This window comes from Hippoglossus stenolepis, chromosome 13 (genome assembly GCF_022539355.2).
Source record: "Hippoglossus stenolepis isolate QCI-W04-F060 chromosome 13, HSTE1.2, whole genome shotgun sequence".
Classification (NCBI taxonomy): domain Eukaryota; kingdom Metazoa; phylum Chordata; class Actinopteri; order Pleuronectiformes; family Pleuronectidae; genus Hippoglossus; species Hippoglossus stenolepis.
In genome coordinates this window covers 24,047,111-24,070,089 of record NC_061495.1, presented here as the reverse complement: position 1 = coordinate 24,070,089, position 22,979 = coordinate 24,047,111, and the positions used below count along the sequence as shown (strand labels likewise).

The 22,979-nt window shown below is 40.5% G+C and overlaps 2 protein-coding genes across 6 annotated transcripts in view; one reads left to right on the top strand and one right to left on the bottom strand.

Annotated features, from left to right (window-relative positions):
* Positions 1-9,229, top strand: part of tmprss3a (transmembrane serine protease 3a) — a 50,437-nt gene extending 41,208 nt beyond the window's left edge. Inside the window, exons 11-14 of the mRNA XM_047342698.1 lie at positions 474-569; positions 703-845; positions 7,508-7,660; positions 9,064-9,229. Of these exons, the coding sequence (XP_047198654.1) occupies positions 474-569; positions 703-845; positions 7,508-7,660; positions 9,064-9,108 (437 nt within the window). The 3' untranslated portion in view covers positions 9,109-9,229. The remainder of the gene's footprint in view (positions 1-473; positions 570-702; positions 846-7,507; positions 7,661-9,063) is intronic.
* Positions 9,230-9,269: 40 nt separating this feature from the next.
* Positions 9,270-22,979, bottom strand: part of pknox1.1 (pbx/knotted 1 homeobox 1.1) — a 30,332-nt gene continuing 16,622 nt past the window's right edge. For all 5 annotated transcript variants that reach the window (XM_035173856.2, XM_035173857.2, XM_035173858.1 and 2 more), the window contains 2 exons: positions 13,207-13,373; positions 9,270-11,137 (listed from right to left, as the gene is read on the bottom strand). In XM_035173856.2, coding sequence (XP_035029747.1) covers positions 10,956-11,137; positions 13,207-13,373 — 349 coding nt within the window. In that variant the 3' untranslated portion in view covers positions 9,270-10,955. The remainder of the gene's footprint in view (positions 11,138-13,206; positions 13,374-22,979) is intronic.

Here is a 22,979-nt window from a genome sequence, read left to right as displayed (position 1 = left end):
GCTGACTGTCATTATGTGGATCAGTTGTCTGTATCAGCTCGTACCCATTAGATGTCACTTGTCTTATTTCAGTACTGTTTAGCTTAAATTGAGTTGTTTTTTTAAACAGCTGATTGATGTATCATTCAGTCCAGAGCAGTGTCCAGCTGGAAACAGAATTTCGGTGTCATGGTGTGATTACACATTAGCTCAATGATTGATTGATGATGATTACTACTACTACTACCACTGCTATTACTACTACTACAACACACACACACTTCCATCTTAGTGAGGACACTCATTGACATATTACATTCCTTAACCCCACACCATAACCTTAACCATTCAAACTAAAAAGTGATGTCCTCATTTTCCAAAAATGTCCTCACTCTGTAGCGTCTATGCTTAAAATGGTCCTCACAAAGATAAAAGTACATGAACAACACACACAGCCTGGTACTCTTGGAGATGTTCATTAATGTTCTCTTTAGGCTTTGTGGAGCCCATCTGTCTGCCTAACCATGGGGAGGATTTTGTGGAGGGCACCATGTGCTGGATATCTGGATGGGGAGCAACTGAGGGTGATGGTGAGAGACAGCCTTAACTTCATTTTGAATTGGCTCTAATATAAAAACTGCATCACTCATAGCTATAACTCATAACTTGTCATAGCTTATTTGTATTTTGCTAACACATAAATGTTCATGTCATTTTTCCCAGGAGAAACCAGTGTGTTTCTGCGCTCGGCCATGATTCCACTCCTCTCCACTAAAACCTGCAACCAGCCAGAAGTTTACCATGGCTTCATCTCCTCCGGGATGATCTGTGCCGGGTACCTGGAAGGAGGAATTGACTCATGTCAGGTAATACAGATTTGTTGAAGCATTAAACACAGAGGCTCACAGTGATTTCAGAGCATCTGAGAAACCCTCAACGACAGGAATCGCTACAGTACAATACATTTTATGGATTAATTATTCTGAATTAAAAACACATTACATCAATTATTGAAAAGACAAAACACCTTATTTACAGTTCTGATTGGAGATAAACACCTGAACAACTGAACATTTTTACATTTCTGTACTTGTTTAATGGAAGAAAGTAAAGCTATGATTGCAGTTTTGAAAGTAAATAATAATGTGACACGTAAAGAGCTACTGGATCAAGTTCCAACAGATGATCGAAGCCAGTGTAGTGAAGCTAATACTGGAGAAATGTGGTCTCTTTTCCTGGTTCTTGTCAGGACACGTGCTGCAGCATTTTGGACAAGCTGCAGAGTCTTCAATGACTTACTGCTGGAGCCTGATAATAAGGAATTACAATAATCAAGTCTGGATGTAACAACAGCATGGACTAGTTTTTCTGCATCTTTTTGAGAAAGGACATGTCTGATTTTTGAGATGTTACGTAAGTGAAAGAAGGCGGTCCTAGAAATTAGTTTTAAGTGAGAATTAAAGGACAAATCAGGATCGAAGATCACTCCCAAGTTCCTGACTGTTTCATTGGAAGCAAGGGCAATGTCGTCTAGCGCAGCTATATCGTTAGATAATGTATCTCTAAGGTGTTTAGGGCCAAGTATTAGAACCTCTGTTTTATCTGAGTTTAATAAGAGAAAATTGCGAGTCATCCAGGTTTTTATGTCCTTGAGACATGCTTGGAGTTTAGTTAATTGATAACACTGTTCAGGTTTTACTGACAAGTATAACTGGGTGTCATCCGCATAGCAGTGGAAATTTACAGAGTGTGTCCTGATAATGTTTCCTATTGGAAGCATATATAATGAGAATAAAATTGGGCCGAGCACAGAACCCTGTGGAACACCGTGGTTAACTTTGGTGCGCGCAGATGACTCATCATTAATTTTACCAAATTGGAATCGATCTGAAAAATAGGATTTAACCAGTTTAGGGCGGTTCCTTTATTGCTAATTAACTGTTCTAGTCTCTGTAATAAAATGTTATGGTCAATAGTGTCGAATGCTGCACTAAGATCTAACAGAACGAGGACAGACACAAATCCCTGATCTGAAGCTATTAGAAGGTCATTAGTGACTTTTGCCAAGGCTGTCTCTGTGCTATGATTAGCTCTAAACCCCGACTGAAAGTCTTCATAGACATTACTTTCCTGGAGAAACTCACACAGCTGTTTAGAATGCCCTATTGATATTTGGCAGCAGAATATAGATAATTGTATCTCACAAGTCAGGATGATGATATATTGCCGTATCGATATTTCGTCCCACCCCTAGTTACCAGTGACTTGAACAAAACTGAATGTTATCCTGGATTTTTTTCAACATGTCATATATCTCTCCAGGCCTTAACTGCTTTAATTACAAAAAGCTTCTTGTTAAATTAATTAACTGAATTCAGGTTTTCTGATAAGAGCAAGTTTGCAAGGGGTAAATGATTATGAGAACACACTGATATATTGCAAGCAGGCACTTGGGATTTTGTGACATGTACAAACCCAGGAATATCATATCACCTTACAACTTCATGTTTTTTTTATATGCACTAAATAAGAGCTGAACCATTCTGTTATCTTCAGACTTATTGTATTCGTGAATATAACAATATCTATCATTCATATTTAGCAAAGCACAGAATGCTGATTGTTTTTTCATCTACAGGGTTGCTGATCATTTTGCATATGTGAAAATACCTTAAAACTATTGGATCAGTAAATTACAGGCTTTAAATTTTTCCGCAGTCAAAGGCATCTGCTTTGTCTTTATAGTTATATTTTTGATAATTAATTTAAATCAGCTATAATACACTTGGGTTTCAGCTAATTGTTGAGGTATCCAGGCCAAAAATTTAATCTTCTGGTTTACTTTTTTCACTCTTATGGTGTCACACTTGACATCTATTTCACTTCTGTCCGTCCTGGGAGAGGGATCCCTCACATGTGGCTCTCTCTGAGGTTTCTACCTTCTTTTTACCCTGTTAAAAGGGTTTTTAGTAGTTTTTCCTTACTCTTGTTGAGGGTTAAGGGCAGAGGATATCACACCTTGTTAAAGCCCTATGAGACAAATTGTGATTTGTGAATATGGGCTATACAAATAAAATTTGATTGATTGATTGATTGATCTTTAGTAATTGACTGACAGGGCTTAACCTGACCATTCAGGATGTGGAAGTTGATATTGTTCTAGATGGATCAAAATCTTTGGTATGCAAAATTTTGCTTGTAACTATAGAGAACTGGAGACCTTTCCACTCCAGGTCCCTTGAAGCGTAAACGGATAGTTCACCGGAAAATGAAAATCCCCTCATTATCCACTCAGCACTATGCTGATGGGTAAAGTGTTTGAATCCACAAAACCATTTTGGAGTCTCAGGGGTAAACAGTGTTGCAGCCGAATCTTATGCAATTAAAGTAAACGGGACCCTTTTCTTTAGACGTAATAAAAACAATAGAGAAAAAACATATGGCTCCATACTGCTCGTGTGGTGTCATCCAAGTGTCCAGAAGCCCCAACATTCATTTTCGACACAAAACTGCCCATTTTACATCATGTTTTTAGCCTAAAGGTCCTCTAATATCCTCCTCGGAGGCGCGTTCACGTTCTGACAGACACACTGGAAAACCACACACACTGTCGCCCAATAGCACGTCTGGGGTGCGCGTTCGTATTGCGACTTCCGCTAGCATCGCTACTTCCGCTAGCATTTCTACTTTTGGTAGTGGACTTTTAGGCTTAAAATATAGTGTAAGTGAAGCCGTTTCTAGTCGAATATGAATGTTCGAGCTTGTGGACACTTGGATGACACCACACGAGCATCCCTTTAACCAGAAAGATGATTTAATACAGCAAATTATTTTCTAACAGTGTGGCTACCACCGGTAATGTCCATGTCCAAGATGTGTTTCTGATGCTTATTGAGCACATATCAATCTCCTCCATATCCGAGGTGGTCCACCATCTGCGGCCCACAAATTGCCCCTCAGATAGCATTCCAACTCGTCTTGTTAAGGAATCTTTGACATTGTTGGACCATGCATTTTGTTATTAATAAAAAGGACAATCTCGATCCCTCTGTTCTTTCTAACTTCCGGCCCATTTCTAAACTGCCTTTCTTGTCTAAAGTCCTGGAAAAAGTAGTTCTCACGCAGCTACAGGCATTTCTAGTTAACCATAATGTACACTACCGTTCAAAAGTTTGGGGTCACCCAGACAATTTCGTGTTTTCCATGAAAACTCACACTTTTATTTATCAAATGAGTTGCAAAATGAATAGAAAATATAGTCAAGACATTGACAAGGTTAGAAATAATGATTTTTATTTGAAATATTAATTTTGTTCTTCAAACTTTGCTTTCGTCAAAGAATGCTCCATTTGCAGCAATTACAGCATTGCAGACCTTTGGCATTCTAGCTGTTAATTTGTTGAGGTAATCTGTAGAAATTTCACCCCACGCTTCCTGAAGCACCTCCCACAAGTTGGATTGGCTTGATGGGCACTTCTTGCATACCATACAGTCAAGCTGCTCCCACAACAGCTCAATGGGGTTGAGATCTGGTGACTGCGCTGGCCACTCCATTACAGACAGCATACCAGCTGCCTGCTTCTTCCTAAATAGTTCTTGTATAATTTGGAGGTGTGCTTTGGGTCATTGTCCTGTTGTAGGAGGAAATTGGCTCCAATCAAGCTGTGTCCACAGGGTATGGCATGAGGTTGCAAAATGGAGTGATAGCCTTCCTTATTTAAAATCCCTTTACCTTGTACAAATCTCCCACTTTACCAGCACCAAAGCAGCCCCAGACCATCACATTACCTCCACCATGCTTGACAGATGGCGTCAGGCACTCTTCCAGCATCTTTTCACCTGTTCTGCGTCTCACAAATGTTCTTCTGTGTGATCCAAACACCTCAAACTTTGATTCGTCTGTCCATAACACTTTTTTCCAATCTTCCTCTGTCCAATGTCTGTGTTCTTTTGCCCATATCAATCTTTTCTTTTTATTGGCCAGTCTCAGATATGGCTTTTTCTTTGCCACTCTGCCTCGAAGGCCAGCATCCCGGAGTCACCTCTTCACTGTAGACGTTGACACTGGCGTTTTGCGGGTACCATTTAAAGAAGCTGCCAGTTGAGGACCTGTGAGGCGTCTATTTCTCAAACTAGAGACTCTAATATACTTGTCTTCTTGCTGAGTTGTGCACCGGGGCCTCCCACTTCTCTTTCTACTCTGGTTAGAGCCCGTTTGTGCTGTTCTCTGAAGGGAGTAGTAGTACACACCGTTGTAGGAAATTTTCAGTTTCTTCGCAATTTCTCGCATGGAATAGCCTTCATTTCTAAGAACAAGAATAGACTGGCGAGTTTCACATGAAAGTTCTCTTTTTCTGGCCATTTTGAGAGTATAATCGAACCCACAAATGTGATGCTCCAGATACTCAACTAGCTCAAAGGAAGGCCAGTTTTATAGCTTCTCTCACCAGCAAAACAGTTTTCAGCTGTGCTAACATAATTGCACAAGGGTTTTCAAGGGTTTTCTAATCATCCATTAGTCTTCTAAGGCGATTAGCAAACACAATGTACCATTAGAACACTGGAGTGATAGTTGCTGGAAATGGGCCTCTATACACCTATGTAGATATTTCATTAAAAACCAGATGTTTCCACCTAGAATAGTCATTTACCACATTAACAATGTATAGAGAGTATTTCTGATTAATTTAATGTTATCTTCATTGAAAAAAACAGTGCTTTTCTTTGAAAAACAGGGAAATTTCTAAGTGACCCCAAACTTTTGAACGGTAGTGTACATGAAATGTTCCAGTCTGGTTTTAAACATCGTCATAGCACTGAAACTGCTCCTTTAAGAGTTTTTAACGATCTGATCAGTGGCGGCTTGTTTTGAAGTTTTGGCAACCACGGGACCTGAAGCCGCTCTTTAATTGGTTGTTGCAGATTCTCCATGGGACGCAGCTCTCTGGGTCGCAGACACTCAAACTGTAATTTAATGCGACCTGACCAGCAAAGATATGGTGACTCCAGGTGCAAATGTGGCAAACTGGGTAATTTCTTCACAAAAACACCCTTTCACAAGAAAGAAAGAGGATATAGTAAGTATCCGAACCCACCCGATTTACAGATTCAGTAGCCAGCAAGTGATCAAGGATGAGCTTACACCCGGGGCTTCTCCCTCTCTTGTTATGAGAAACAGAAGTGGCTAACTGGATGTGGTGTAGGTAATGTCTTTGCCCTGTTTGCTATGTTTCAAAGTGTTGGCATGGAGGCATACATTTTTGAGAAATTTTATGTCCCTTTCCATTGTTTTGGATGATGTACAAATCTACTTGCCCTTGAATCTAAAAACTAAGGGTTCACTGCAGCCAATCTAAAATGCTGCTGCTCGCCTCCTGACAGGAAAGAAAAAGAGGGACCATATTACACCTGTGTTGCACTCCTTCCACTGGCTCCCTGTTCGTTACAGGATTGATTTTAAAATGTTGTTGTTGACAATGGACTGGCACCGCTTTACCTAGCTGAACTTCTTCATGTTCACCCTCCAGCTAGAGAGCTGAGGACAGCCACTTAGCTGCTCCTGGACCCAAACTTATGGAACAGCTCACTACTCAATATTAGATCTGCCCCCTCATTGTTAAAAACGTTATTATACCAGCAGATTTTATTATCATTAGGAATATAATATATTGCATATTGCTGTTTTTCTGTTGTACCTTTTACTTTGTAAAGCACTTTGGTCAATCAAGTTGTTTTAAATGTGCTATATAAATAAAGTCGACATTGAAAATTATATTATTTTAAATATAATCCTTTGAGACACACACTAAAGGTAGTTTGATCTATTGGTTACTATTCTTAATAAGATGTAGTCTGTGAATATATCTGTAATCTGAATGGTCTACAATTACAGGAAACTTCAGTTATGTAGGTTTGTCTTCTGCACTACAACTGTACTCATATCATTAGCCAATCAGAGAAGATGATTTGCATTCAAGCGCTCCATCACTGTTATTACTATTGATAACTGGGTGCCGCTAGAAATTCTGGGCCCTATGAAAGAATGTTATACAACTGCGACACTCTGCCATTCGGCGGCGCAATTACAGCTAGTGTGGCCAAGGCATGACAGTTCACCTTCTGTTCTGCTTGTAGTGCACCTGGAAAGCAAGCAAGACTGAACCATGCAGTGAACAGAGAGAGGGGTGAAATATAAAGTCTATCGTGATCATTTTTTGTTTTTTATAACTTGTTCATAGATAAAAAATATATAATTTTAATTACATTAACTAACCAATAATAGTAGCAATAATAGTGTTCTCTGAGGGCCCCTGTTTGTGCTGGGTCCTTGAAATCGTCTTTTTTTCCGTTTTCATTTGACATGCAGCCTACTTCAAATGTCACATGGCAACATTACCAATTCAGAAGAATTAAACCCTGTTTAATTTTACAATAATCAGAATTAGTTCTAAATAAACCTTTGAAGGGAACCTGTAAAATATGTGAAAATAATGTAAACTCATTTGTGAAGGATGCTGTCTTTCCTCAGGGGGACAGCGGAGGTCCTCTAGCCTGTCAGGACTCCTCTGTATGGAAGCTGGTTGGAGCAACCAGCTGGGGCGATGGCTGCGCTAAGAGGAACAAGCCAGGTGTTTACACACGCATAACACAGTCACTCAGCTGGATCCGCCAACAGATGGAGGTCAGTACATGACAAGCTGTGCACTGTTTCATTACCTGCCTCTTTAGAAGAAATAGGGCCTTTCCGTATTCACATAACATCCTAGGGCTAAAGTAACTACTGAGTAAGTTACGAGAATCTTCATAAAGGAAGGGGAATGTGGGTCCTAAAGGTAAGACTCATAAGATTTGACTAACTCACAGAGCACTTCATCTCTAAATATAGTTTAGGGCAAGCCCAGTCACAAAGACTAGCTCAAAGGTAGCGATCTGCTGAAACCACCATGCCTCATTGTGTCACTGTTTTATGACAACAGAATGTGTGTGAGAGAGAGACAGAAATGGGAGTTCCCCCGGAAGTCTCGGCATATAGCAGGGATTGTTCAGGGCCTGCCTGATCCAGCCCATAACTAAACTTTATCAAAAAGGAATGTTTTAAGTCTAACCTTAAATGTAGAGTTGGTGTCTGCCTCATAAACCCAGAGCTGGTCCCACAGGAGAAAAACCTGGTAGCTGAAGGTTCTACAGAGGATTCCTGATGTGGTCTGCATGTATCTGCCAGGCACACAAGTATGGGATAGTAATAAACACTAAATATAGATGAATTTCGACTTGTCGAAAAGTAGCATTTTGAGGAACCCTTTTAAACCTGTTATATCTGACTATTTTTGTTAAAAGTGGTTGTGATGTAACCCTGACAGTGTGTTAATAATTATTTAGATTATGGGTAATCTAAATAATGGGTAAATTAGCGATTGCTGCTGGCATCAGGGTGCTAGGGCCAGTTTAAAAAATATATTTTAGACTTGTCTAAAGTGTTGGTCCAGTCTTAATTTTGCTAACTGTAGAATGGTTAAATGCTACTGTTTCAAAAAAAATTTAAGCTGATTTTTTAAGCTTAAAAAGCTAAAAGTGGTTTGTCTGCCATTAGTTTAATAATTAATTACAATTTACCCATAATTAATAGCAAACTAGTCCAATATAATAACCCTGCGGTAAATATAAAGTTTGTATTCTTGTTTTGGTGGTGGTAATGTTATCATGGCACGTTTCATGAGGTTGATCTAACAGAGGACTGGCACTTCAGTAATACGGATGAGGGATTTTATGAGGGGATTTGAAGATATACTTCTCTTACCATTCCATTGTCTCTTCTTTTGAAGCTCAACCAATTGACCACTGTATAGTGCCACCTGTTGCTCCTGGATGGACAAGCAAATCAATGTTATGGACTTGAATTTGTTGGCTTTGAAAAATTTGTAATCTCGAATTGAGTGATGCTTTGCAATAGAAGTTTATAAAGATGGACCAACAGGTAGAAAGATATGATCTTGTCAGTTGTAACAGGCACATTAGATACATGGCTCATCAGTCTTGTTTCCATTTCTGTATATTTGTGTTAAACAGTCATTTTCTGTCTTTCAGAGAGAAGAGGCCCACATTTCTCCAACTCTGAGTACAGACAACTAAATCCACTGTACTTACATCTCTGGATTCTGTTTGGACAGTATCACACTTAACAAATACACCCTATAAACTGTACCACAGCAGAATGACATAGCATGTGAACCATTAAATTCCTGTTTGGGGACATATCTGACGGAGCCAGAGTCAAGAGACAGTGCACAGCAGAGTTAGGCATCATTTATTCCAAAATAGAAAGCTCTAAGGCAAAACAGACATGAAAAGTTAACAGAGCGTCATAAAAAGCAAGATGGACGCAAGTGAGGGACCAAGAGCTCAGCAAGGGCCTACCCAGAGTCTCTGCAACCTCAGGCCACATGAACTTAACCAATCAAGTCTCAACTTTAAAAGAGGGATATAAACTAGGTAACTGCAACTATTGACAGACAACTGTTGTACAGTACAATATTACAAATATTTAAACAAGAGGCACCCCAATTTGTGCTGTAAAAAAACTGATAAGGACATTTCAAATGTTAAACTACATGTGTCTGTAGTAACAGGGGAACCAACAGAGGCTGCAGCGCTTAGTCCTTCAGGCTGGCAATGAGCAGAGTCCAACTTTCCACATGCTCTCTCACTGCAGTAGCATGTATGTATGCATAAATAAAAGTTCAAGGCGTGCAAAAAGTTCACTGCTTCTTGATGGAGTTCATATCTCACTGTGGAGACTACCCTCCAATGCGTTTCCATCTCAGACCCTTGTGATTGTGTGATTAGCATAGTGTTCTGGATTGTGCATTTGAGAAAGTGATGCCTACACTATTAATGTAGACTGATTAAAAAATGTAATGTATGGTACACACCATGTGGATAAAAGTGGAGCTGTATTTTTTTAAAATCTAAGAACTACAGTCAGGTTACTGTGTCAGATAACTGATGCTGCAGCACAAGAAGGAAAATTATTAACAATACTTTACAGAGCCACAAGTGTTCTGCTGTTTAGTGTCTATTTGACCAATTTCAGCAAGGGTCAGACTTTCTTTTTGTGCTTCTTGAAAAAATTATTTAAAAAAGAACACACATAAGGCCTTGTTAGTATTGTAAATTTAAAACCAATTTAAATAGCAATTTTCGTCAGCATTCAATTTCTTTTTCTGTTTTTTAGAAAACATCAAAGAACCCTGGAAAACAGGGTTGCTACCTGTAATTATGAATCTGTACATGAATACTCCTTACAAAACAGGAGAACACAAAAAACAAAGAAAACCCCCACTAATTTCATATTTTTGTATATAAAAATAAGCATCTCTTTTTTCCCTCAATCTCTTCACTTGGGTTCTGCTTGGCCTGCAGGGGCCCGTGTGAGAGCTGTGGAGTCGGTCGAGAGTGTGCACATCTACTCAAAACACAAGCATGCAAAAAGTGAAGACAATCCCTTACAGATACAACTTTTAAGTGTTGGCATCCAAAATGTGAAATCAGCTGGAAAATGGGGAACAGGGGCAAAGGAAAAAAATCATATCACTCAGCATTTATTAACGGTGCATACAAACTTGCTTTGGGTGTTTTTAACACTTATTTTTTCTCCTGTTTGTTTGATTTAATCTTTTTGAGCTTAAATATAAAAAAGTGCACTCGCCTACATCAAGTAAACAATAAAAAAAACTGTTTCTGAAATGAAACTCCTGATGTACACACACACACACACACAGCAAAAACGCCGTTCAGCAGGGCGAAGGGTTGGAAGAATGCAGGACAGCTTCTGTTATGTCCCATTTTGTGCTCTATGTAAACCTAATTTATGTCTGTACTATGATTCATGTGTGTTTGAGAATGTACATGTATTGTGTAGAACATTTTACGCATGACTTGTGTGTACGTGTAGATCCGTGAGTGAGGGAGCATGTCCTCTACTGCAGTGAGTCGCTGTTGTCCAGGCCCAGCCCGGCCATGTCTGCATCATCGTCCTCATCTCCGCTGTCTCCTGACTCGTCTTCACTGTGGCCTCCCAGCATCACCTGTTGTACCGCCAGTGTAGCACCATCTGATGTCAGGCTATGTAGACTTTCCACATTCATCGTCACCATCGTACCTGAGAATGAGCGATGATGGGAAAGAAATACCATTTAAAAACAAGTTTGAGTGAGAAATAACTTTGAGGCTGAAGTCTCCCAGCAGTGCTGCTGTTAACATGTTCAGCTATAACAAATCAGAATCATCAGAAACTGTTCATGGCTTGCTACTGTTATTTCATTACATCTTTTATTTATTGCTTTAACTGCCACTTCGGAACTATAGAGGATTTTTACGCTGCCTATCCTGACTGCTTCCTTTGATGTGAGACTTACAGATTCTTTGTGTTGAACTGAGTCTTAATCTGATAAAGGCGGAGGATTTAATTAAACGCACATTATACCGGGAATCTCAAGCAAGTCTTAGAAGGATGCATCAAATCATTACATCAGATTTTTAAGGGGCCAACAAGTGGAGGGGAGATGGCAGCACTGATGAACACTGAACGAACAGTGAATTAACGATTAAATCAAAATACTGAATGAAGAGGAATTTTCCAGTACGAAAAAACAATACCAAGATTATGATGTAAGCAAGTATGTTGCCTGACTTGAATACAATCAAACAATTACAATTTTTGTGTGTAGTTGAAGAGCAACAAAACCCCTTCAGCAAAGAGCAGCATAAAATAATCATCTGTGAAATACAGCAGAAGATATCTCTACAGATTTGTGAAAGACTGGAATCATCCATGTCCATTGCTCCATCACCAAATTAGAATTGTAGAATTTCCCTAAAGTTGTTCCTGAGATGTTGCGATCAAGAGGCCAAAACAGTGACCTTGCCGTTTGACCCCCAAATTCAAAATCAGTTCATTTGAAGTCCAAGTTACTGTTTTTTCAGATGTAATGAAATTCCTTTTGGGCATTCATGATATATCGCGCTGACAACATGTGACCTTGATTGTGAATGTTTGAACTAAATTCATTTACACCAAGTTTTTAGCCTAAATGTCCGCTAATATCTTCCTAGGAGGTGCATTCACGGACCCTCGGACACACCATCACGTAGCTACATCCGCTAGCTTAGCCACTACCGGTGGACTGTTAGGCTTAAAACACGGTGTAGATGACCTTGTTTCAATTCAAATATGAATGTTGGGGCTTGCAGACACTTGGATGAGACCACACAAGCAGTATGGAGGTATGTTAGGTTTTTTCTGTTTTATTACGTCCGAAGTCTAGGTCACCATTGACTTCAATTGTATTGGACTCTGCTGCAACAAAGTTTTCCCCGAGACTCTAGAAGTGTTTTTATGGACTCAAACACTTCACCCAACCCTCCATCAGCATAGTAGTGAGTAGATAATGAGTGCATTTTCCCTGCATTCCCTTTAATATACTGCCAATTGAGTTTTGAGACCTTATCCAAACAGTTACAAATTTGTATCCTCTCTGAGCTTCAGCACATTGAATAATAAGAAAGATAATGGATCCTACATTGAAATACCATGCTTTAGTCTGCTTTGACTAAGTTTATGTTAATATAGAAAGAACTTTGTAAAGTCCTCTTGACACACCGTGCTCAAATTTAGCAGTTAAAAAAAAAATAATTGGACACTCGCCTACAATATGAATTTTCGGAAGCTATGTGTCATTTCAATATTAGTTCATGCACAGAAGGTTGATAGGTGTGTTGACTAAGAGCTGAGGTGGTTTATATTACGGTTGAGTTGTCTGTATTAGGAGTGACAAGGTGCTTATGCAAGTGAAGATAAATGTGAGACTCAAAAAGATAGAAAAAAAAGTACGGTTTTACATAAAATTCTAAATATGATTATTTGTTTGACTTGGGTGAATCCGTCAAATTACTTTTATAATCTCCCAAATAGTAATTTCTACACTAATGGAAACTTGCTGAAATTAAAGCTGAGACTTGGGAGTTTATTGTAGTATCCATTATTTTATTTCAAATTGAACATGCTGAAGCTCAGAGCATGAAAAAAAGAAAAGAACATTCAAACGTTCAAATACTTACCAGAAGTTCTGACTGTAAGGTTTTTCTTCTTTTTGTCATTACATTGTGAGGGCATTTCTTTATAACCTTTCAATTTAAATACAAACTGTACATAGAAACATTGCTGTGTACCATCTGGCATAGTCACATGCTGCTGGCTGCCTCCCCCAGTGGCAATGGAATCAGGCCAGAAGCGCTGCAGTGGCCGGTTTTGAGGCGTTTTCTTCTTGGTTTTGGGTGTGTCAGAGGAGCTTGCGTCCAACATGGGCTGCAGGATCCGCCTCCGTGCATTTATAAACCTGGAGAAACAGAACAACCGCAGTTGGTTCATCTTTGTTTGTGATGCTCTGGCTAAAATGTGGGCTTTTGTGGTTTCTCACAGGTGCTGCTGGCCTTTACACCTCCAACCCATTATATAAATTAAATTGATCATTGGGTTCAATGTCACTGGCTACACCTAGGCATAATTACTGCCAGACATGTTCAATCTAAACATCACTTAAATAGAACCCGCCTGATAATGTGAAGTAGGCTAAAATGTCTCAAAAAGCAACACACAATTATGCAAGTAAAAGAAATTCAAGAGCCAATGTGATACATATATGATTTGTCTCACCTGTGTTTCTTATTACACTTAATTTTTGATGTTAAATATATAGACTACAGTTTTACTTTTTGCTTTTGAAACTCTTTTACTTTTGGAAAGCCTATCATAAACCACAAGAAATAAAACAGAAGGAGAAGAAAAAGATAGCAAACAACGGCATTCAAAGACAAACAGCACACATGCCAAGAAGGAAGCGCCAATCAGTGTCAACAAGTCTTGATGCAGCTGTGATCTTCAGAGAAGTCGGTTAAGGGTAAGGAGTAAGTAAACCAGATAAGGACGAAAAACCTCCAGGGTCAGTCATGTAGTTACAAAAATCGCTATGGAAGTTGGTCAAAGTATTGTCCGCTTTGTTGCTTCAGCAACTGGATACAAGCATTGATGGAACCATGAATTTTGCCGTTTACCAGAATATCCTGAAGCAGAATGGTCAAAACATCAGTTTGTAAAATAAAGATCAAGTGCAGTTAGGTTACGCAGCAGGACAATGATCCGAAGCACTCAAGCAGAGTGGTTCAAAAAATAAATACAAATGTTTGACTGTTTTGGAGTGGCCTAGTCAAAGTTGACTTAAAACCTAGACATTAAACTGGCAGTTCATGCTTGAAAATCCTCCAATGCAGCTGAATCAAAATTCATTTCTGTGAGGAAAACGTTTCTCCACAGCAAAGTAAAAGACTCATCGCAAGTTATCGGTAATTGCCACCAAGGTTGTGTAGGAGCCGTATTTAAGATTATTTATACTCTCTTCCGGTTGACCGCATGGACCTAATGGCTACCTGAGTTTCGAGCTCTCTGACAGTTTTATCCCAGTATTATCGCACATTTACATCAGTTTACGTTTAACAGGCTGCTGTCTTTACGGTTAAATGGTAGATGGGGTAAATGGTAAGATGGCTAAAATGTTAAAAGAGGAAGATATCAAGTCCATCGCTGAAGTGGTGAGAACCCCACTGTGGGAGGAGCTAGACGTTAGCCTTCAGCAGGTAGCTAACAAAGCTGGAATCTATCACCTCAAGAATTTTTTCAGCTGAAAAAGAACTTGCTAACCTAAAAAGTAATTCCAAGAAAGAATTTACTGTACTCTCCACCATGCAAAAAAAGCTGCTGCATTTTGAGCAAAAGATTGTGGACTTGGAGTACTGTAGCAGGAGGTGCAACATTCGAGTATATGGTTTACTGGAGAACGCGGAAAGGGAAGCCACGGTTCAGTTTCTGGAACTGATGATTCCCGAATGGTTCCATGCCATGAAAAACCTGCAACCTGAGATTTTGCGTGCCCACAGGATCTACAGTAGCGGCCCCCGAAAGGAGAACGACCGCAGTCATTCATCTTCTGCTGCGTCCGGTTCTCCACATGGGGAGCTATCCTGGGTGTGGCTAAGAAACATCCACTTCGGTCGGCAATTGATGCTCCAACAAGCTCCCTCTAATGGTCATTGGCAGAATCTTCATTCAGCAATTGTAAAAAAAATTTGGAACCGCAAACAGCCCAGACTCAAAATGTCCCCTGTCCCATGTCAATGGAGGAAGCTAAATGAGGGGCTGGCTGTCCCAAATTTATAATTTTACTTTTGGTCCTTCTCATTGAGACTTTTAATTACTTGGTTTTATCCCAGGTCTATGGCATCCTTTAGAAGAAGAGCTAGTCTCTCCTCAGAGACTTCAGGATATCATTAACGTCTGCTTTGTGTAGGCCCAGTTATTAAACATGTGATTCATGTGCCATTCAATGCCTACGGCACCTTAACTCCCCATCAGTTAAAAACAACCAACTACTTATAGGACAGAGGACTTAAAAGACAGTAATGAACTCCCAGGCACTGTTTTTTCTTTGCTTACAACTCAGGGCAGCGCTTAAGGCTCATAGGTCCTGTGGGATCAACAATTAAAACAACACCCATTTCACAAAGTCATTACTGCAAGAGGTACTTACAGGGGCTCCTTATCCATTTTTTTTACTTATCTACTTAAGTCCTCTTATAAGGACCTTCTTTTAGATAGCCTGTGGAAAAAATATAATCTGCTTACTTCTCGTAACCCTGATCACTAACAAATCCACTTGAACTACATTAATAGAATTTATCTTATTCCAAGACGGCTACATTCGATGGGTCTCCTGGCTGATCTCAGATGTACAATGTGTTCTTTGGGGGCTTCTGGTACATTCCTCCATATGTTCTGGGAATGTCCACCCGTAGCCCGTTTTTGGAATCAAGTCTGATCTCAGTTATTAAATATATTCTCATAGACTGTTCCTGTGTCTGTACCTACTCTGCTCTTCAACGATTTATCTCAGTTGAAGGCTTCTGGTTACCAGAAAATACTTACTTTTGCTGGCCTGACTGTTGCCAAGAAAGTGGTGGCTATGCGATGTAAACACACTGACAAGCTCTCAGTGAGCGAATGGATTCTCACGTTCCTTGATGTTACACTTTTACAAAAAATTAACGGAACACTTAATTGTCACAGTATAACACCAAGTCAGTTAAACTTCAGGGATATGAATCTGTCCATTAAGGAAGCACAAGTGATTGTCAATCAATTTCAATTGCTTTGGTGCAAATGAAAGTGACAACAGGTGGAATGGAGAGGCAAAAGCAAGACAACACCCCAAAACGGAATGGTTCTTGCATGTGGTGGCCAGACAATTGCTTTCTCCTTATCCTTCCAATCAGGTTGCACAGGTATTCCAGGTCCTCCGGGATGGCATCCATATGTACCGTCTCAATAGGTATTGCTGTGTCTCCCAGCACAGTCTCAAGATCATGGAGGAGATACCAGGAGACCGGCCGGTACACAAGGAGAGCTGGACAAGGCCATAGAAGGGCATCAACCCAGCAGCAGGACAGGTATCTGCTCCTTTGTGCGAGGAGGAACAGAAGGAGCACAGCAAAATGACCTCCAGCAGGCTACTGGCGACTCTTGTTGAGGGTTAAGTACAGAGGATATCGCAACTTGTTAAGCCCTATAGATGGGCTATACAAATAAAATTTGATTGATTGATACTGATGTGCATGTTTCTGACCAAACTGTCAGAAATAGACTCCATGAGGGCGGAATGAGGCCCTGACGTCCTCTAGTAGGACCTGTGCTCACAGTCCAGTAGATGCAGTAGTGCAGCTTGATTGGCATTCGTAAGAGAACACCAGAATTGGCAGGTCCAACACTGACGCCCTGTTCTCTTCACAGGCGTGAAAGAGTCTGGAGACGTCGTAGTGAACATCATCCAGCATGACCGGTTTGGCAGTGGGTCAGTGATGATCTAGGGAGGCATATCCTTGGAGTGTCACATACCTCCATGTCATAGCCAACACTACCCTGGCTGTTAAGTACCAGGATGAAATCCTCAGAGGGATTGTCAGACCTTACGCTGGTGCATTGGGCCCTGGGTTCCTTCTGGCGCAGGACAATGCCCGACCTCATGTGGCCAGTTTGTAGACAGTTCCGATACACACTAGGCCATACATACTATGGAGTCACATTATGGGAGTTGTCGTGCTGAAATTGACTCAAGTTGGATCAGACAGTGATTTAAATTTTTTACTTAGATTTTCAGTGTGGTTTTAAATCCAGCCCTCAATGGGTTGATTATTTTGGATTCCATTAGGGCTGCGAGATACAAGGAAAACATGCGATAACGTTGTTTAATATCATGATGACGATATGACTTGCTATAAATTAACATAAACAGTCCCTGGCTACCGACGCAGACACCACGGACAGCTCCACAGCCAGGAGAAGGCGCACAGCCCGGCCTGAGTGTCACCTGGTCTCTGTTTTCAAATTCAGTTTTCCCTCTATTCTCTTCTTCCAACAATGATTCACTGATGGAAAAACCTAAATACCTGAGGTATTTAGAAACAATTTCCCCACTGATTTTTCTGTTTTTTTCTGACGTGCAAAACAATTGAGTGTGGTGAAACATTGACCTTTTTTGAACAAACTTACAAGTCGATAACGATATATGTGGATTTGGAAAATTACATGAACTTTGAACTTGCTGGGTACTGCAGAGAGAATAGCTCTACTGACCAACGCATCCAAGTTACAAGAAAAACATGCCATTGAAGAGCAGGAATAAATGTTAAAGAAGAGAAACATTGAAATTACCACCAAGCGTAACTATCTAAAAGAACTACAATGACCACACTGTGGTTGTATGCCTCCGCCAACCAGTGCAGTTTCTGTGTAGATATTTCTACCAATTTTTTCCCCCCAGATTCATGTCACTGTGACTTTTGACCACTGAAACAGAATCACTTTCTTTGAGTCCAAGCGACAACTGATCAAAAGTTGAAGAAATTCCCACAAGCAGTCTTAACATAACACTTTCCAAGGCCAAAACATATTTTATACTTCATATGTTGTAAGCTTAATCTTTGATCCACTTGGCTTTCTGGCTCCTCTCATTCTTCCAGCCAAGCAGTTGCTACAGGAGCTATGTCAGAAAGGTTTTCGCATAGGAGTGAAAATATATTAATTGTTATATATATTGCGATTCGTATGTGGACGACTCCCCATTGATGCAGTGGCCTGCAGCTGCTAAATTATTCCAACTGCTGCTTCAGGATCAATGTCCATGATTTTTTTTAACACTTGAAAAATAAAGTTTCTGTCACAAACTGTTAGCAGGTCAATATTTTGTTGAACTGTGTAGTTATTTTCAAGCTGTGATCAAAAATAAATAAAAGTATTACCATGACAAAGATGACCTTCTGCTGTGTTTGAATTTATACTGACATCTCTCTTTTTTGCTCCATTTTTTGTCTTCAAGAAGACTATGCCTTTTATAAATTAAACGGACAAACACATTAAAAAGTAGCTGATTAAGTTGTTGATAATGAAAATCCATCCTACTCATTCCTGCAGTAAAATGTAAAGTTAAACCTAATTTAAAACTGCAGACACGTGTAAAACATTTGCCATTTGGTCTTAACTCTTTCTTCCTGTATTTTTGTAGCTGCAGTCATACTGGCTCCATCTTCCTACAACTACAACTGGCTTGTATGGCAGTACTATGAAAGCCATGTGGCTCGCTCAGTAGATCAGACATCTCTATGCCTTTTTAAACGAAACACTTTCCATTTTTTTAACATAGGACAAGATGGGGAATACGTATTGCACGTTCTGCCGTACTAATTAATGCCTACCGCCAGTAATCGGATGTTAGTGACCACCAGCGAATGTTAGGGACATATCTTCAGTGGTGTACCTTAGTGTCATCAGGTGTTTCGGCCTTTTAATCACAAGCCCCCCTCTTCTAAGACAGGCCCACCGCAGGTTGATCAGACCTGAGTGCATGTCCCTAGCATCTTGGGGCCCATTTGGGATCTCTCCTCCTGATCCAGAGCCATTGGCTGCAGCGTTCTGCAGTTTCTTTTATGGTCTGGCGCAGGACTTGTCCATGGATCCCCAGATCTTTGAGCAACCTGATGTTAGATGATGCAAGGAATCCCCTGCAGCCAAACTCCACAGGGCAAACTATTGCTTTCCAGCCTTGTTGCTCTGCCTCAAATGCCATGTCCGAATTCCGCAGCCTTTTCCTCTCATTCCCTTCATCAACATTATCCTCCCAGGGTTTTTACAGCATTGATTACAGTCAACATTTTGTAGCATAATGGAAGGTAAATGAATTGATGGATTATTGTCAGTAATGGTAGAGCATCTGAGTAGACATATTGTATATCAAGCAGTCTTTTTGTAATCATAGTCCACGGTCAGCAGCCACCACGATCATGATCCACCACCACGATCGGATGCCACCATAGTCCACAGTCATGATCCACTGCCTCCATCCGGATCCAGCATCAGCTGCCACCTTGATCGTGGTCCACCACCACTATCAGATTCCAACACGATACAGGATCCACCAATATGACCACGATCAGCCAGCACGATACAGGATCCGCCACAACGATCACGATCTCTGATTCGTGATCAACCATCATAATTCACGATGTGGCTGCAGCCACGTGCAGTGTTTTAAGAAAATAAGACCAACTCACACATGGGTCATGTAGAACTTTAGCATCTTGTGATAAGGCTCAACAAGCAGTCTTGTGTCTCCACTCACTGATGTGCAAAGGACTAGTGTTAGTTAGGACAATTACAAAGAGAGACTGATACTTGGACATAGAGCCCCCAACCACAGATGTGCCCCCTTCGTTCTGACTGTGTGCATCGATCAGAAATTAGCTTAGCTTGATCACGTTCCAGGGGTGAGTCACATGGTCTTGCTCATTCTCTCTTTAACACATACTCTCTCTTTCACTCTCACTCACTTATACATACTCTCACCCAGATTTGCTCACAGGTAACGAAAATTTGCATTGATTCATTTAACGTGAATCGGTACCCGGTAGTACTGACGTAATTCAGCCGGTACCCTTAAAAGTACAGAGTTAGATGCCCAACCCTAGCTGTGGCATCTTTTTTGTGGCAAAAAGGTTCATACTTACAGATTTATTTATATTTAAAACAAAGACGTCACATTTCATTAGAGGCTACTTAATACAAAAATATTAAATTTAAGTAAACATTTTTTATACTGAATCGTTCTCCACAGCCTACATTGTTTACATTGTATGGCGTGGCAACAAGTGAAGATAAACACCACATGTGAAAAAGTGTATCTTGTATATTCTGCAGCGTTTTATACTAATCCTGACATTAAGCTCACTTTGTATGATCAACGCCAAGAGTCTTCGTACAGTCTTCCCTGTCTGCAGGTTCACTCCCTCCCTTTTCCATATAACATGTTACTGACTTGACTTCTTCCCCGGAGTCCCTATATCTTATCGTCCGCAGATACAGGGCTGTGGCCACATCGTGGATTATGATGGTGAATCGCAAATCAGAGATTGTGATTTCAGGAGGATCCTGTATCGTGTTGGCATGTGATAATGTTGGTGGACCATGATCGAGGTGGCACCTGATGGTGGATCCTGATGGTGTATCCTGATGGCGGCAGTGGATCATGATTGTGGACTGTGGTGCCATCTGATCGTGGATCCTGATCTTGGTGGCTGCTGACTGTGGAATATGATAACAACAAAACTGCTTGATATGCAATATGTCTACTCGACCATTACTGACAATAATCCATCAATTCATTGACCTTCCATTATGCTACAAACTGTTTCTTCTAATCAATGCTGTAAATACACTTATCTTGCTGATGTTCTCCATTACATGTGGCATCTATTGTACTTCTGTCCGTCCTGGGAGAGGGATCCCTTACATCCAATATGGCGGATTCTGTATCGTGCTGGCTGATCGCGATAATAGAGGCGGATCCTTTATCGTGTTGGCATCTGATAATGGTGGTGGACCACGACCGAGGTGGCAGCTGATGATGGATCCTAATGGCGGCAGTGGACAATGACTGTGGACTATAGTGGCATCCGATCTTGATGGTGGATCATGATCTTGCTGGCTGCTGACCATAGACTATGATTGCAGCAGGACTGCTTGATACATAGTATTTCTCCTCAGATACTTGACCATTAATGACATTAATCCACCAATTCACTGACCTTCAGTTATACTTCAAAATGTTTACCCTTATCAATGCTGCTAAAACCTTTATCTTGATGATGTTCTCCTTTACACTTGACATCTATTGCACTTCTGTCCGTCCTGGGAGAGGGATCCCTCACATGTGGCTCTCTCTGAGGTTTCTACGTTCTTTTCCCCCGTTAAAAGTTCCCCCCCCCCCTTACTCTTGTTGAGGGTTAAGGGCAGAGGATGTCACACCTTGTTAAAGCCCTATGAGACAAATTGTGATTTGTGAATATGGGCTATACAAATAAAATTTGATTGATTGATAACCCTCATCTGTTAGAAACTGTCACAGTCAATGTGTCAGATATTTTCTTCCATGACCTTGACTTTGCATTGTTGATCATGACATGTTTCCACTCTGGCAATAAGAGTTTGAATTCTTCATAGAGCTCTATGACCACACAGGTTTTTGAGTATTTTGGGGACATTGTATCCTCTTTTCTACAATCGATTATTCTGGGCTACATGCATATGCTTATTAATGCCTGGATAGAATTAGCTTTTGACTGTTAGACCTGGCAAAATTATGTTAGTGGAACAGCTTAAGCCTCAAGTGGAAGTTGAATCAAATTCAAGCTGGACCTTTTTTCTTTACCAAGAGTAATATAGCCACAATGATGGAATAGCCCCCAGAAGAGTCCTCGAAGTTTACCGTTTGTTTGATTCACTCTATGATTATTAAGGCAAGTTTTTAAACATGTTGGAAAGAAGTCAGTTAAGCATATAGCACAAGTCTCTCTCTCTCTCATTCTCGCAGTCGTGTGGACTTCACTGTAGTATAAACTTTAAGTTGTTAATGATCCTCCAATGAACCGAGAGAAAAAGAAGCCTCCGACATGTTTTCTCCTCAGTTTCATTTCACCGTGATGTTGTGGTGCTCTTCATTGTAAAATCAGATTACAGCTAACGGTCTTCTTCGAAATGACTTGTTCTCACACTTTTAGGACTTGTCTCCTCTCTAACATTAGCGGTGTTCGTCGCTGCCATTTTTCAAACGTTTATTACTGAGAGGAGACGTAGTCGTCACGTGACACAAGACATGGGATTGGCTGGTTTACTGCCCACATCTCAGGAGACGCTGCCAGTGTGTGCCGACTAATCGATGACTAAATCAGTTGCAAACTATTTTTATAATCGATTATAATGGATTAATTTGATTAGTTGTTGCAGCCCTATGTAGCAGCATGAACTATTACAGCAGGTTATTATAAAGATCAGTTCTACGTGTGAGTGATTAGAAGAGATCAGAGGAGGAGAATCACTTGTTGACCAGAGTAAAGGTAAAATAGAAAATTGACGATGTGATACACCGAGATGCATCGGTGTGCATTTGGATCGTTAACTGCTGAATTGTAATCAAATCGTGAGGCTTAGAGACAGCCACACCTCTAGTTTCAGATTGGACGAACCTTTACTTCGGCTACAACACAGTGGTGGATGGAATGGATAGACAGTCTGAAGAGGATTAAAAGCTTCAAAGTTGCACGATGTTTAAAACCTAATAACTGGGAACGAAAAAAATTGCACATATGGACCTCAGACGCCAGTCCAGTGATTATGCTTGGTTTGACGGCTCGGTGGCTGGATAATGATTTTGTAGCCGAGGGTTTACTTCATTTATACATTAGTAGAAGAAGGACACGAAAGATGTGTGGGTGAACCAGGACAACATGTCCGTGCATTTCCCCTTTACTCGTCACCTCCTCTCTCTCCACAACAGAATCACTTCCGT